Source organism: Hippoglossus stenolepis, chromosome 12 (assembly GCF_022539355.2).
Source record: "Hippoglossus stenolepis isolate QCI-W04-F060 chromosome 12, HSTE1.2, whole genome shotgun sequence".
NCBI classification, from domain to species: Eukaryota; Metazoa; Chordata; class Actinopteri; order Pleuronectiformes; family Pleuronectidae; genus Hippoglossus; species Hippoglossus stenolepis.
This window is the reverse complement of record NC_061494.1, coordinates 11,809,149-11,823,700: the sequence shown is the minus strand read 5'-3', so window position 1 is coordinate 11,823,700 and position 14,552 is coordinate 11,809,149. Positions and strand designations below refer to the sequence as shown.

At 40.6% G+C, this 14,552-nt stretch overlaps 2 protein-coding genes across 2 annotated transcripts in view; one reads left to right on the top strand and one right to left on the bottom strand.

Annotated features, from left to right (window-relative positions):
* khdrbs2 (KH domain containing, RNA binding, signal transduction associated 2) overlaps window positions 1–4,070 on the bottom strand; it is a 61,671-nt gene extending 57,601 nt beyond the window's left edge. Inside the window, exon 1 of the mRNA XM_035171908.2 lies at window positions 3,566–4,070. Coding sequence (XP_035027799.1) covers window positions 3,566–3,656 — 91 coding nt within the window. The 5' untranslated portion in view covers window positions 3,657–4,070. The remainder of the gene's footprint in view (window positions 1–3,565) is intronic.
* A 4,331-nt stretch (window positions 4,071–8,401) lies between these two features.
* On the top strand, window positions 8,402–14,151 carry si:dkey-103j14.5 (isoaspartyl peptidase/L-asparaginase). The gene is made up of 7 exons (XM_035171909.2): window positions 8,402–8,498; window positions 10,298–10,494; window positions 12,033–12,175; window positions 12,316–12,479; window positions 12,724–12,842; window positions 13,051–13,161; window positions 13,372–14,151. Exons 1-7 carry the CDS (start codon window positions 8,419–8,421, stop codon window positions 13,578–13,580), a joined length of 1,023 nt encoding a protein of 340 aa, XP_035027800.2. The 5' UTR covers window positions 8,402–8,418; the 3' UTR covers window positions 13,581–14,151.
* The last annotated feature ends 401 nt before the right edge of the window (window positions 14,152–14,552 follow it).

Here is a 14,552-nt window from a genome sequence, read left to right as displayed (position 1 = left end):
CAGAGTAATTGTTCACTATTGTGAATGATGAATACACTTTTCTTTGTTGACCTCGCAAACAGGATTCATCTCATTGAAATGCTCTCTGTTCCTTAGAAATGTATTACAGCGTGTTGTTTTTGTGTTTATAGTGTTGTACTTACTTGAAGAATTGAAAACTGCACTGTATTGAGTATATGTGTATCTGTTAGTGGAAAAAACGGATTCACCTGAATGAAATCAATATCTATATAATACCATATAAACATGCTAATTCCCGTTCACTGTACAGATGCAATAAAGACATTGATTTTCCTTTGTGTCCTGGCTGTGGGACTCAGCCTTGAGTAAAGCTGGCAAAGTGCACTGTGTGACAGATGATCCCATCTGCATCACAGTTAGCGACGAGAGCGCCGCTGTCACGTGTCTCACCGGCACATTTCAACAGGGGAGCTCAAGGAGCCGAGGCACCAGAGCGCTGTCCAATCACAGCGTATGAATCCGACATGGAGTTGGACTCTACACCTCTCTCCATGAACACGTCCGAACAGATGTGTGTTAGGAATCTTAACATCACAGAGTAATACGGACGAATGTGGACGACAGTAAATGTTGACATTCATTTCACACCTGATACACGTGTTCCTACAGGAATATAGTGCCACGTGTTTAGCTTGATTTACTGTAGTTTTTCTCATGTAAGCAGAGTAAAAATATTCATTCCACAGCACATCACTCAAACCTTTACTAGTTATTTTTAGGATTGCACTCCTGCCTACCTTGAGGGAGCACATGTACATTTACAACGGAGAAAAGGAAACGTTACGACACTGCACCTGCTCCAGACTCCGGCCAAGGACCCTGTAAGACGTCACAAACTACAGGAGACCACCTCCTCCTTCAAGCTTCTCATCCTCATCCCGACTCATGAGGTACGATTATTGATGCTGGCACCAAATATCGATATTTACCCTTTTAGTTTTTTACTTTTATGCACTTTTTTATTCATGTCACAATCTCAGTTTATGTATGTGAAACCGACAATAAATTGCAGGGAATAAACACAAAAATCCTGCACTTTACATCTTTAGGGAGAATTTTGTAATTATCTTCAGTTAAACAGATACCATGATGTATTGTTATATGGTTGTCTTGCAACATATCAATTATCGGAGAATCGCTGTACTGTAATATTATCGTTATTGTCTGCTGTGTATCACGTGTCGTATTGTTCCGCTGTTGTGTCGTCTCCCACCTGCTCTTCTGACTATACAGCAAAGACTGCACCTCCAAAGACCCAGCTGTCAAACTTCTAAAGTTTGCAGACCACACTTCTGCCCATCGGACTTATACCAGATGGTGACAAGTCAGCGTATCGGCAGAAAGTTATAGTTCTGGTGCCCAGGTGCAGTCAAACAAGTGGAAATGACAGCAGACTCTTGGAGACACTGCTCCCCCTCGCAACATCCAACCGCACTGTTTCAACCCCCGAGCTTCTGGGAACTACCATTTTCCCCAAAACCTGAGGCAGGAAACCAACCGGCATCCCCTCCATCAACTAAAGTGCACTGCAGAGGATGTTCTTTCTGCCGCAACTGAGGAAGTATTGTCTGCCACGGGAGCTGTTGAGCAAGTTCTATACGCTGCAGTCAGTGAACGCGTGCTGGGCACATCCATCACGGCCTGGTTGGGAGCAGCCACAGAACAGGATAGGAGCCAGACTGCTGCGAACAGTGAGAACAGCAGGGGGAGAATTTGGTTCCGCCCCCCTCTGCCCACCCCCCGGGGTTTGTACTCTCCAGGAACAAGGAAAACTGGTGAGAAAGGCGTTACAGATTCCTGCAGGCGCCACAGAACCGTGTTCACCAGAACTACCAGACACAAGAGGAGTGTCTTTCCCCATCACGCTCATCAACAGCTGACCAGTATCATCTACTACACCATAGATACACTTGTTACATGATGCACACAGCTCTTGTTTGCACTACCACATCCTTGCACTTGATACACAGCATATAGTTTTTCTTTTATATGATCCGTACCTTGCTTTTATATTGTCTGTAAATAGGAGGTACTTTGTTTTGCACATTGTAGGAGACTCACCAACTGCAGGAACCAAATTCCTCCGTGTGCACGAACGCACTTGTGCCAATAAATCTGACTCTGATTCGAATTCTGCTTCGAGCCTGAGCCGAGTCCTTGTGTTTGCTCTGCCGTGATAAGTTTTCTCGCCTATCAAAAGTGACACAGTCTCGATATGTGAACGAAACTACGGATGCACCTGCGGCGTGCAGAAGGTACTTTACATGCTGCAGGCTGAACTTGATTATACGGCCCTGCTGGAAAAAGTGTGACATGAAGTCAGAGGGGAGACGGTCGAACATCTGTCTCAGCGGCACCTCCGAGTCCCTCCTGTGACCTTGATGACAGCGTTGGTGTTGAGAGAAGATGAGTCATGCTACACTACAGTCACCTCAAATGTTTATGAAGCAGTTTTCAGGAATCATCGATTCTATTTAGAATCGATGATACAGGCGATTAGATTTCAGCGTGCACGATACAGTCTGTCTGTCACAGAAACAGTGGGTTTCTTTCCTGCTATGCACTTTTCTCATGAATGTTGTAAATATTGTAATTTTGTTGATGTGCTCTGCAACATGTGACATCTTCTGCACTTCTGATCATCCTGGTAGAGGGAGACCTCACTTGAGACTCTCTCTGAGGTTTCTGCGTATTTATGGTATTATTTGGTAGTTCATTTTTGGTGGCAACTCTTGTCTAACATTCGATTGATTGACTGATTCATTTATTGATTGAAGAATATTCATAACAGAATATGATGGCTTGATTAGCAAACAATACTGCAATGCTTTTACTTTCACAAAAATGTGAGCAGACAAAGACGTCGACCCATGAACTGAACAATCTAAAATATTTATGTACAGGTGGAGTTCTTAGAAATATCAGACTTATACTGATATTTGCTTAGTGTGGTTAATGCCCTTTTTGCAAGGAAACTTAAGGCGGATGTCAAGTTTGTGCAGCTTGTTTTAGTCTGATAAAGAAATGATTATAACACACAATTTGATATGAAATAAGTCTATGGTGAAGATTCAAACACTGTTACAATGTACAACAGCCTTTAAAATGAGCCAAACATCCAGGTAATGGAGGTGATTGGCCCATCACTATATTTTCAGCTCTCCAGCTGTATAGAGATCTGCTCTGTGGACACTCTCGAGTTATTATTTTTGGGGCTGTTTTGTGCTGGTGCTTGACCTTGGAGGGTTAGAATAAAAGGTGATGACTCTACACTTTACTTTCTGTGCTCATTGCATTCCTCCACCTTTGGAAAACATTTTAAAAAAAAGTTGTGCACAAGGAGCCAAAGGGCAGTGCCCAAATCAAGACGCACAGCCACAGGGAATCCACTGTCACAGCATTGAGAGTCAGGGGTAATGTGTTGAATATAATATCACATCAGGTCACTGGACACCCCCCCCCCAAAAAAAAAAATACAAATGCAAGGGTGTTTTCAGTTGCAGAGATGGTGAATGCCACAGATTTTAGAAAACACCTGACTTACCTTCTGCAAGCAGGCGCAGCGCGTGCACAAAAGAGGGGTCCAGGGTGTTTTTCTCCGCCACCAGTTCAGGTAAGCACTTATTTGAAGTCATGGCTGTGCCAGCGGAGCTCCTCACCGGCCGTGCAGGTGAGAGAGACTGTGCGGGACTGGACTGGACGGGCGTCGGAATGCAACTGAAAACCTTCCCCCCGCTCCTGCGTTGTTGGCGGCTCCACTCCACCGGGGCACCAAGCGCAAAACCAAAAAAGAAATACCAAGACAGAAAAGACAACTAGTCCGTGATGCCTGGCTGGAGGGTGAGTTGTGCTTCAGAGGTGTGAGTCCATCTCTGCTGCTGCTGCTGCTGCTGCTGCTGCTGCCGCTCCGTCCTCTCCTCAGCACCCCGCCGCCCTCAGTGGGTCTGCACACCGCGCCGCTGCCGCTCCGCCTCCCCGCCCCCCAGACACATTATTGGCCACACTCTGGCACCGTGGCGCCGCCGGGAAAACAAAGACGGTCCCCGCTGGGCGCAGAATAATTGTGCTGTGAGGGAATGAATGAAAAAGAAGAAGAAAAAAAGTTGAGGTTTGCGTTTAGTCGGGGCTCACCCGTGGTCCCTGCAATAATCTCACTTCAACAATAGATTCATTCGCTTTGTTTAAAAGTTTTATGCTGAAAATACTCCCTTAAAGAAGAATGAAACTGAGAAACAACCCTGCAAACGCTGTGTGTCTTCAGACATTTTAGTTCAACCATTATTCAGAACCAGCAGAGCCGGTCCTGTACATTTTTGGGGCCCTACGTTTTTGGGGGGGCCCTGCTTCACCTAGTGGACAATACAATGTAAGTCGTTTTTATGCAGTTATATGCCTTATTCATTTGAATCTTTTAAAGAAACAATTGACAACTTTGAAAGTGCCTTATTATAAACAAATAGTTTTTGCAGTCTTGAACAGTCTTCATCAGGTAAACATTACGTTTCTTTTTCGTAACGACCTGTGGATATGTTCTTTTAGGCATTTTCAACGTCCAACCTCTAAGTTGTTGCGTGTTGGACACAGGCTGCATCATGTGCGAACGTCTTTGTTGCCAATTCTGGATCAAGCAAACGTTATGATCCTCGCTTGTCGCCCAATAGTACAAAACTGTCTGTGGCAAGCATTAGAATAGCTACAGTCACTTAAGAGGGGCCCCTGGTGGCATTTGGGGCACTAGGCAGCCGCTTATTTGGCTAAAGGGGAGGGCCGGCTTTGAGTACAGGCCACCCTACAAGTCCTTATGAGAGCATATTATAACATATACTATATTTTGAGTCAGGGGATTTCAAAATGCTGTCATCTCAGGTTAAATTATGACTGACTTTGATATGGCAAAGATCAATTATGGCTGAATCAGTGATGCCATACTACCGAGAGATAATACCTTATCAACGGGAAACATATCTGATCCAATTACTTTCTTGACTGAGTTTCTATTAGTTTCCAGAGTTCCCAACAGAGCAGCTTGTTGTTTTTTTCTGTCACACTGAACAAATGCTCTGTGTGACCAGTGGCTGTTTCGCCTCAGGGAGGAAAACACAGTTATGACCTCTGTGTCGCTGCCCATGGTGCCGGACACCACCTGCACGACTCAGATTTCTCCTGATGTGGGGAACAGGCAGTTTTTTTTCATCGCATAATCGAATAAACAGCATTGACTAATATGTTTGTTCAACTGGGCTCCTATCAGTCTGTCCTCACAGCCTCTGATCTACTCCAACGTCTTTATTAATCAAGTCAGAAAGAAAGTTTATGTCTTGTTATGGTTTAATCACTGTTTGGCATCTTTCCGAAAAGCTCTGCAAAACTACACCCGTCCAGCAATATATCAATGCTTTTGTTTATTGTTTCCTGTTTAACTTTCGCTAATGTCTCAGTATTTGACAATAACAAGTTTGTTTGGTTTTTCTGACACTGTTTTTTAATTTAGTTCTAATCACATCCTAATATGCAGCCATTCTGTTTATATCTGAATTAAAAAAAAGATATTCACAGTCATGGTTTTAAATGAGACATACTATACCTATACAATGCCCTTTGATGCAATACGTCAAGTCAAGTTTATGTATATAGCACATTTAAAACCAAAGGGATATACAATAATGTAAAATAAAGTTGATTAAAATAAATATGCGATGGTGTGGATAAAAACAATTTCAGGAAACTCAAGAGAAGATGTTTTTTTGTAGTTTATATTTGTGAGCTTGTAAAAGAGCAAAGCTGCAATCCCAGCATAACAATCTTCATTTCCTCTATTGAAGTGTGACTCAAAGAGCAAAGGAGAGCTTGTTTCTGCTTGTGAAGAGGAAAAGACATGACACCACCTTAAAGAACTTTTATCATTGTGATTCTTTATTCTCTCGTCACGGTGCAGCGCTGGAGGTGTCAGCGATGTAAGCACGAATGTGTGCATCTCGTATCAATGCCTCTCTTGTCCCCTTCAGCCGGGATATTGATCTGAATCTCAAAGTCATCTGCAGCGCAGGATGCTGGCTGCTGTACTTACTCACAAATTAGTTTTTGAGCAGAGGAAGCTGGTGGATGACCAAACTCCGGCTCTACTTGACCTTTAGAGATGATTGTGACTGCTCTGATCAGAATAACAAAGACTGTGGTGGGACCACACACACTGATGTTAGCTTCTTTTCCCCTTTAAATAGACACATAAATAGAGTTGGTCGAATTAGTTATTTTAAAAATGAATAATCTCGTCATAGAACAGTGAGGAGACAGTACATTTGTCTGTGAAATCTCATATTCTTCTTTTAAAGATGATCTACTTATCTTTACATTTCAATAGCAATGAGACAAACTGTATAATCTCAAAGTCTGTAAGAACAGAAATTTAATTATTTAATATCTAATTGTAGAAAATGTGGGTAAATGTTGTCATTAATCATTACTCTACATTTAAAATGATTTCTCTCACTTCACCTTTAGTGTCGTGATTATTAATCATGAGTATTAAATATATTACTCTTCAATAGAAGGTTTGTTTTGGAGACTGAAAAATGTCATGTGTAGGTTTCAGGAGCTCGAACAACCACGTGGGTTTGTTTAAAATGCTATAAAAAAAGACATGAATATCTTATTAACCAACTTTTTTCTCTTCATCTTTATAGATAGTTAGAATACATTGATTATAACATCACATTTGCACGTCCTCTTTTCTTTAAATGAATTATTGATCACTCTGTGTTAAGAAGAGACACAATGTTTTTCTGCTTGACAAAACCACTACGCCCATGTCGGCTGTACTGTCTCTGTGTTTCACGCTCGCTGGACCTTGACTTGTGTAATTTCATTCAGTGAAATGATTAATAATCTTGCTGCTGTTGGTGCTTGTTGGTTAGTATTGTTAATATGAGTTTGACTGTATATGTGGTTTCATCTTGTAATCTCAAAGTATGGTTGTATCTTTGGATGAAAACAGACAGAATGAAAACAGACATCAAGATGCAGAATGTGTTCTTTGACAAATATGAAAGAGGAAAACTGATGTTTGTCAGTGCTGAGAGAAGATGTTTATCAGACTGCTGCATGTTATTTGGGGGAAAAAGAGTTATCAACACTTCTCTTCTGACTTAGACTCTCTATCAGTACTGACACCATCGAGTTTTCAACTAAGATTTTATGGATTCTTACAGCTCTCTAGTGGTCAAACGGCAACATTACAAATTTCACGAACACTAACGGAGAGAAGCCTTTCAAACCTATAATTTCTAAAGTATCCTGGCTTAGTTGGTTTTTTTAAATTTGCAGACGATTTATTATGTGTTTTATCTGCTTGTTTATGTTTTGTTCATCGCTTCTATTTTTGTGTCTTTGTTTTATTTTTCCATTCAACTTCAATGCTTTTTGTGTGTGCTAATATTTGTGCATTACTGACGACAGCTGTTCTCACTGTGTCCATGTGATCACCAAGTTTGCTCTGTGGAGCTTTGATTCATCACTTCTGTTACATTTCCTTAGTGAAGCTCCAGTGTTGGATCAATGATTGATGAACATGTTCAACAATCTTTTGATTTGGGACACAAACAACAGAAATCGTATTAACATATTTCTCTGTAACTTGACGGTGGCGGTAACTATGTGAAGCTGTTTCTATGGCCTTTGTTATTGCTTAACCAACCGATGTTGGTCCTCTTTTTGGCCCCAATTACAGCCCGCCTCTGTCAAGCTGGACACAGGAATCTAACAATCTGTTGTTGTCAAATAAAACTCTAAAACAGCTATAAACACTACTAATGTTAATTCAGATTAGGCTAAAGTACTGTATGTATAACAGAGCTGGCCTGTTTGTTTTTTAAGCCATGTTCAAGTCTGAGGAGGAGAGAGACATGATGCTCACTCTGACCATCTTAGTCCACCGTGGACACACTGGATCATATATGTGGTGATACATGTTTGAAAATGCTGAGGGTGCATCATCGTCTGTTCAACATCAAAAATGTAATGAAATCATGCATTGAGCTGAAAATGTTGCCTGATACCTGTTGGAAAACCTCGGGCAGATTAATCAGGCCTACTTGTAGAGGCTTGATTATTACTATAATTATGACTAATGACTAATGAGGTTTCAGCTTCTTAGGTTTTTGTAATGTTTAAAAGATGTTTAAAAGAGCAGTACAATAGCTGACCCTTATATTCATTATTGTGACACCTATTCATCCAAATTACATCTGGACCACAAATAATTGATTCCTCCATCTGCTGAACTTTTATTTGTAAATATTAATACAATAAAACGTTTACCCATTTGGTCAAGACGGCTTTTATTTTGAAACGTTTGGCCGGAACTCTTATCTTAAATCGAACTTAGTCAAGTTAGAGGCGATGAGGTCGAACAAAACCACTCACGTCTCACAAACCCAAGTGAGAATGGCGGAGAGGTTCAAGTGTGAAGAGCTGGGAAGGTAAGAACAGATCCAGATGTTCGCACCTGCATGTTGACTCAAACAGCTGGAGGATGTTGTAGACAAACTGTTTACTGTGAACGACTGTTTAGTGACTGATGATCTACAGACTTTACTCTGGTGGTGTAAGACACGTGTCCTGCGGTGAAGTGGAGTCAGACACACACATGAAGAAAGAGATGTCACTTCGATGCAGCTAAATTAACCATTATTAATTAGCTAATTAGCTAATAGTGACAATGTTCGACTGACCAACTCCTATGTCGTTTATGTCTCATTTAAAATCTATATATTATGCAAAACTAATAATAGTTTTGAAACTAATAGCGAGAATGCTATTATTAATTTCAGAGTATAAATAATTACAATAATAATAATAATAATAATAATAATTTATATTTTAATTCGGATAATAATGACTTTGTTTTTGTTGTAAAAAAGTAATAAGACTGTAGGAATATCTCTTTAAGGCACGTTCACGTTAATTTGTTAAATCGTATCAGGCCAGCATGAAATACCAGGAGCTGGAAATGTGTGTGTGTGTGTGTGTGTGTGTGTGTGTGTGTGTGTGTGTGTGTGTGTGTGCCCCCAGACAGCGCACACACACACACAGCCACTCCCCACTCATTCGCTCAGAGAGACACACACAGTGAGATCAGAGCTCGTTCACGTGAAGCAGCCGGTCAGTGACAAACAAGACACAGTGTTCAAAAACCAAGTTGAAAAGAAAGTACGATGAAGCCTGTCTTGCTCTTGGGTTCACAGTGAATGAAGGAGGACATGAGGAGAGACCAGTGTGTCTTTTAGGTCTGAAAACTCTATGAGACCCAACAAATTAAGAAGACACTTAGAAACATTACACCCCAGTCACATGCATGTGTTCTTTTTGGTTGAGCTTTATCAGCGTTGTAACAAAGTGATTATAATTTAATTTATTTTTTCTCTATTTTTGAAAAAGTACAGACCGATGGAGGAATGTAGTGATAAATGTCACCAAAAGTACTTCAATTAAGTTGAATTTAAGCAAAGTTATTGCACTATTCTTTGAAAAAAGTGGCAAATGTCACAAAAAGTTGTTTGAAAAAGGTTTTTTATTTGCACATCAGAAATTCCTGAAAGTAATGTGAATTTAATGTTCATGTGTATGTTATGTAAATACACATGTTAAACTTGGCCCATTTTGTTGGGGCAGGGGAGCGGGTGGGGCATGAAAAATATTCTAGCTCCAAAGTGGGGCATGACAGAAAAAGTTTGAGAACCACTGCTTTAAGGTGTGATAATGTGAGAATTATATATTATTTTCCTTTAGATTTTTCTACTGTCTTTCTATCTTTAATATCTTTGTAATACTTTCTGTGATTTATTTACTTAAAACTTGGATCTTAGTGGAAATTAAATATCAGTAATATTAATGATAATCAGGTCATGTATGTGAACAAAATGGTAAACAAAAATTGTGAGGCTATTCATTTAAAAAAGGGAGCTGAAAATAATAAGATTAAAACAAAATAAAATATGTGTTTGCATGAGGAATTTGGTTGCGCTGAAAGTGTTGTTGCTCTGCCGAGAAAACGTTTATTGAAGACGACAGATACAGTCAAGTTTTAAAGTTCACTGACCTTGAAAACTGCAGTTGATAAAACCGTCTCATATCAAGATCAGTCGTAGGTTGATTGTACGTCTTGGAAAACTGTAACTAAAAACACAGAGAAGAGTCTGTAAATGTTAGTAATCCAATAATTCCTCGGCTACAACTTCAGTGAAACATCCCTAAACTTCTACGCCTCTTTGCCCTGCAGGAAGTCAAAGATGTCAGCGGTCATTGTGGTGCACGGCGGGGCGTGGGCCATTCCAGACCACCTGGCCGAGGCCTCTGTCGATGGAGTCAAGGCTGCAGCATGTCAGGGCTTTTCTCTGCTGAAAAGTGGGGGAACTGCAGTGGAGGCTGTGGAAGCAGCTGTGAGAGCGCTGGAAGACAACACTGCGTTCAATGCAGGTACAAAGAATTACTTTGTGATACATTCAGACTCTAATTTAATAGACACTGATGAAACATTGACACTCCTCATCCCCGTATTAGAGCGTTAATTCCAATCGGATCTGCACTAAAATGAAGATCACAATGAATCTCAATAAAAGCAGGACAAGTAGATTTCCTGCTTCACTACTCTCAGTTTAAAAAACAACAACAACTCCACCTCCACAGGATCCAATCACTGATCACCATCTTCTTCACCCAATTCAGCCAGCTCTGTCTGGTGTGAACTGTCTCCATCTGCTGGTGGTGATGCCAACGTACACCTTGGCTCCAGAAGGAGTCTGGGGGATGGTGGTGGACAAAGGTCATGCCGCCCTCCGATTATGGGGCTCATCTCCATAATCCAGCATTAGAGCCAGATGGAGTCTGTGGAGAAAAATATCAGCATGTCTGTTTTGTCTGATAAACATATATAATATTTGCTTCGCTAAACTTAACCCACGTGTTCTGACTAATGAATCAGTTTACATACATAGCATTTTCTGTCAGTGTAACAAGCCAGTCAGTCAATGCATTGGTCATAAGTCCTGCTGCTTTTGTTGTCAGCGCCCTGCGGACATGTGAGGATGTGGCAGACAACCTCTTAACACCCTGCAATTTACCGCAGCTCATTATTCGCTGGGCTCCCCGACACATCACACCCACACTCGCCTCATTGCACCAGCTTCTCGTGCTTTTTAGAATTGATTCTAAAATTTAATTCCCTGTTTTAAAATCACCTGAATGGCCCTGTCTTACATATAGCGGACCTCCTCTTCCCTCATACCCCTCCTTAAGCACTTCGATCTGCTAACGGGCTGTCGCTCACGGTACCCAGGGCAAGATTTAAGACAGAAGGTGGTTGGGCTTTTAGCAGAAGGGCTGCACTGTAACCTCCCTTTGTCATTTAGACAAGCTACCTCAGTTAACTCTTGCATTTTTTTTAATTAGATGTTTCATCTAGTGTCTCCTGCATTAACGTGTTTAAACTTGTAAGTGCACTTGTACTCTAATAGTAATTTCAGTTTTTATGTCTGTGAAACACTTTGTAATCCCGTTTTTCTGTATATAAATGCAAATGATGATTATTATTATTATTATCACTATTTTACATACATGATCTATACAGCTAATTCTTTGCGGGCCATGGGTGTGCTGCAGCCAATCCCCGCTCACCTTCACACCCTCAGATCTAGAGTGTCCAATTAACCTAAGTGGTAACCGGTAACGTAACCGAAGACTGTGGAAGGAAGCCGGAGACCCTGGTGAAAACCTACACACCCCGGCTGGTCGGCAGGTCCGAACCCAGAACCTTCTTGCTGTGACGTGACAGTGCTCACCACTGCACCACCGTGCCGACAATGATAAACAGCTGTAGTTTTTAACCTCTTCACACCAAGTTCTCTCAGCATGTCTGTGTGTTTAGTTGCTCAGCACCAACACTATTAACTGTGAGAAAACGTGACTTTTCTGAGATGCCGTTTAAGTTTGTTACTGAATGTAGCATTTAATTCTAGGACACGGAGCCGCACTAAACACTGACGGAGAAGTGGAGCTGGATGCCATCATCATGGATGGGAAGACACTGGCCTGTGGTGCTGTGTCTTGTGTGAAAAACATTGCCAACCCGGTGTCACTGGCACGAGCGGTGATGGAGAAGGTGTCATCTGAAATACTTTTGGCCTTACGGAAAAGACGTAGCAGGAGATACTGATTTATATTTTCATGAATGTTTTTAATTTGTTGTTACAAATTATATTTTGCATTTTCCTACATGTTTGTTGCCTTGGGAAATGTCAGACCGCCCACGTCATTTTGACAGGCAGAGGTGCGGACATGTTTGCAGAGAGCATCGGTGTGGCCACAGTCCCCACCGAGACTCTGGTGACGGAGTACAAGAGGAGCAAGTGGGAGAAACAGAAGAATTATGCCACTGGAGTGATGGAGGATTTTAACTCTCAGTGGTTTGTATCTGCAGCATCTGACTTTATTTTTACACTTTCCTATCTTGACTTAAAATTTCCATTAATCTCAACACATACAGTCTGAATAGCCTGACAATAACCCCAAATATAATTAAATAAATAAATATAATTGTTCAGTATAAAGGCTTCTAACAACACTCTTGTGTACTATACCAAACATGGCATTTACACTGTGTGCTTTTTCTGTGTCTTTTGAATAAAGTGTTTTTTTGTCTCATTCCAGGTCCCATGATACAGTTGGGGCAGTTGCTGTGGATGGTGCTGGTAATGTCGCATGTGCAACATCAACTGGAGGGATCAGGAATAAAATGGTTGGCAGAGTAGGAGACGCTCCGATTATTGGTACGAATTAATTGACTTTAACTCTCTCAAACAGCACATTATATTGTCGGCTGCAGTTAAAATCAGATTTTTAATTACATTTTACCCCACAACTTGGAGTTAAATTTATATTAGTATTTGGGGACATCAATGCATGAAATTGAGTTGCATTTAATACAAATTTAATAGATGATTAAACTTTTTTTTCCTGCTCTCTCTTGTAAATAAGGCTCTGGAGGATATGCAGACAACTGCAGTGGTGCAGTGTCTTGTACCGGTCATGGAGAGTCCATTCTTAAAGTCACATTGGCCAGACTCATTCTTTCACATATTGAACAAGGTAAAATATCAGGTTTTTTAGTCTGACTTTATTTTTTTCTATAAAGCACCAAACAGTTTTTGAATAAGATTGCAACAGTGCAAATGCCTTATATAATTCCTAGTTTAGAGTAACTACAGTATTTCATTGTAGCATTAATTTGATTTGATGACAACGGCAGCAACGACAGTATCTTTATTTCATATTTTATTCTCTCCCCCACACAAACAGGTAAATCAGTGGCAGACGCCTCACAGTTGTCTCTGAGGTACATGGGCGAGCGTGTTCGAGGTGCGGGGGGTGCGATTGCCGTTTCTCCATCAGGCCAGTGGGCAGCCACGTTCACCACAGAGCGAATGGCTTGGGCAGCAGTGGAAGAGGATGTTCTGTGGTTTGGCTTAGACCCAGATAAAAGATTAAAAGAGCATTTTTCCAAATAACAATTTTAGGTTCTTTGTCCTCATTAGTTGTATTGAGAAAAATAAGAGGAACAGTATTTTAATTGTGTTTTACTAATTTGCCATGCTGAACCTTTCTCTACTGTTGTCTGTAGCCAAAAGTAATCAACAGTGTTTTCTTGTCAGATCTATATACTCTACATATGTTGAATGAATTTAACACCTTATAAATATTACAGTGCATAAGTCTGGAGACCTCTCAGTCAGTGGAGCAACGAGTCCATACATTAGGATAGTTTTTTCTTATTGCATACCACATATGCAAATATAGGATGTGTTTATTTTACTAAAGTTTCTGTAACAGTAGTATTTTTTTCCCCATTTTATCTGAAGAAGTGGACTCATTTTTGAAACACTATTAAAAGGTGCATTTTATTGATTGTCAGTTGATACAAGTCCTGGATGTCTGGTAAATATGTCAGAGTTTTGTTTCACCTATTGACACCTGGCATTATTGTGACTTGGGTGGGTGGACAGGTCCAACCTGAGATGGGACCTCACTCTCCTGCTCTTTATGCAAATAAACACGTACACTATTTAGGTTTACAAAGAACAAATGTGTTGTTTGTTTTCTTTTATAACCCGACTGACGAGTTTCAGCAAACGTTGTTTGGTTTTCAATGCTTTTCAAGAACCTCTAAACAGCAACAACAGCCTCATTCATTCATGAATCTGCTCTATTTGACCAACAGCTTTGTCTGTGCGGCTTCAGCCTTTCGAACAATTGCTGCTCAGAGAGACTCTGTGAATAAAAACCTCATTCAGACTTTGAATTAAATGGCATGGATGTTACTACCACAGTTTTTTAATAAGAGTGCAGCACAGTTGAAGTTTTGAAAAACTAAATATAGTGTAGTAGAAGTTTAAAAAAAAAATTGTAATATAATTTTCAAAAAATTCTGGAAGTCTTTAGAATAAAATATATTTATTTTCAAATTATTTCTCACTTTCGTT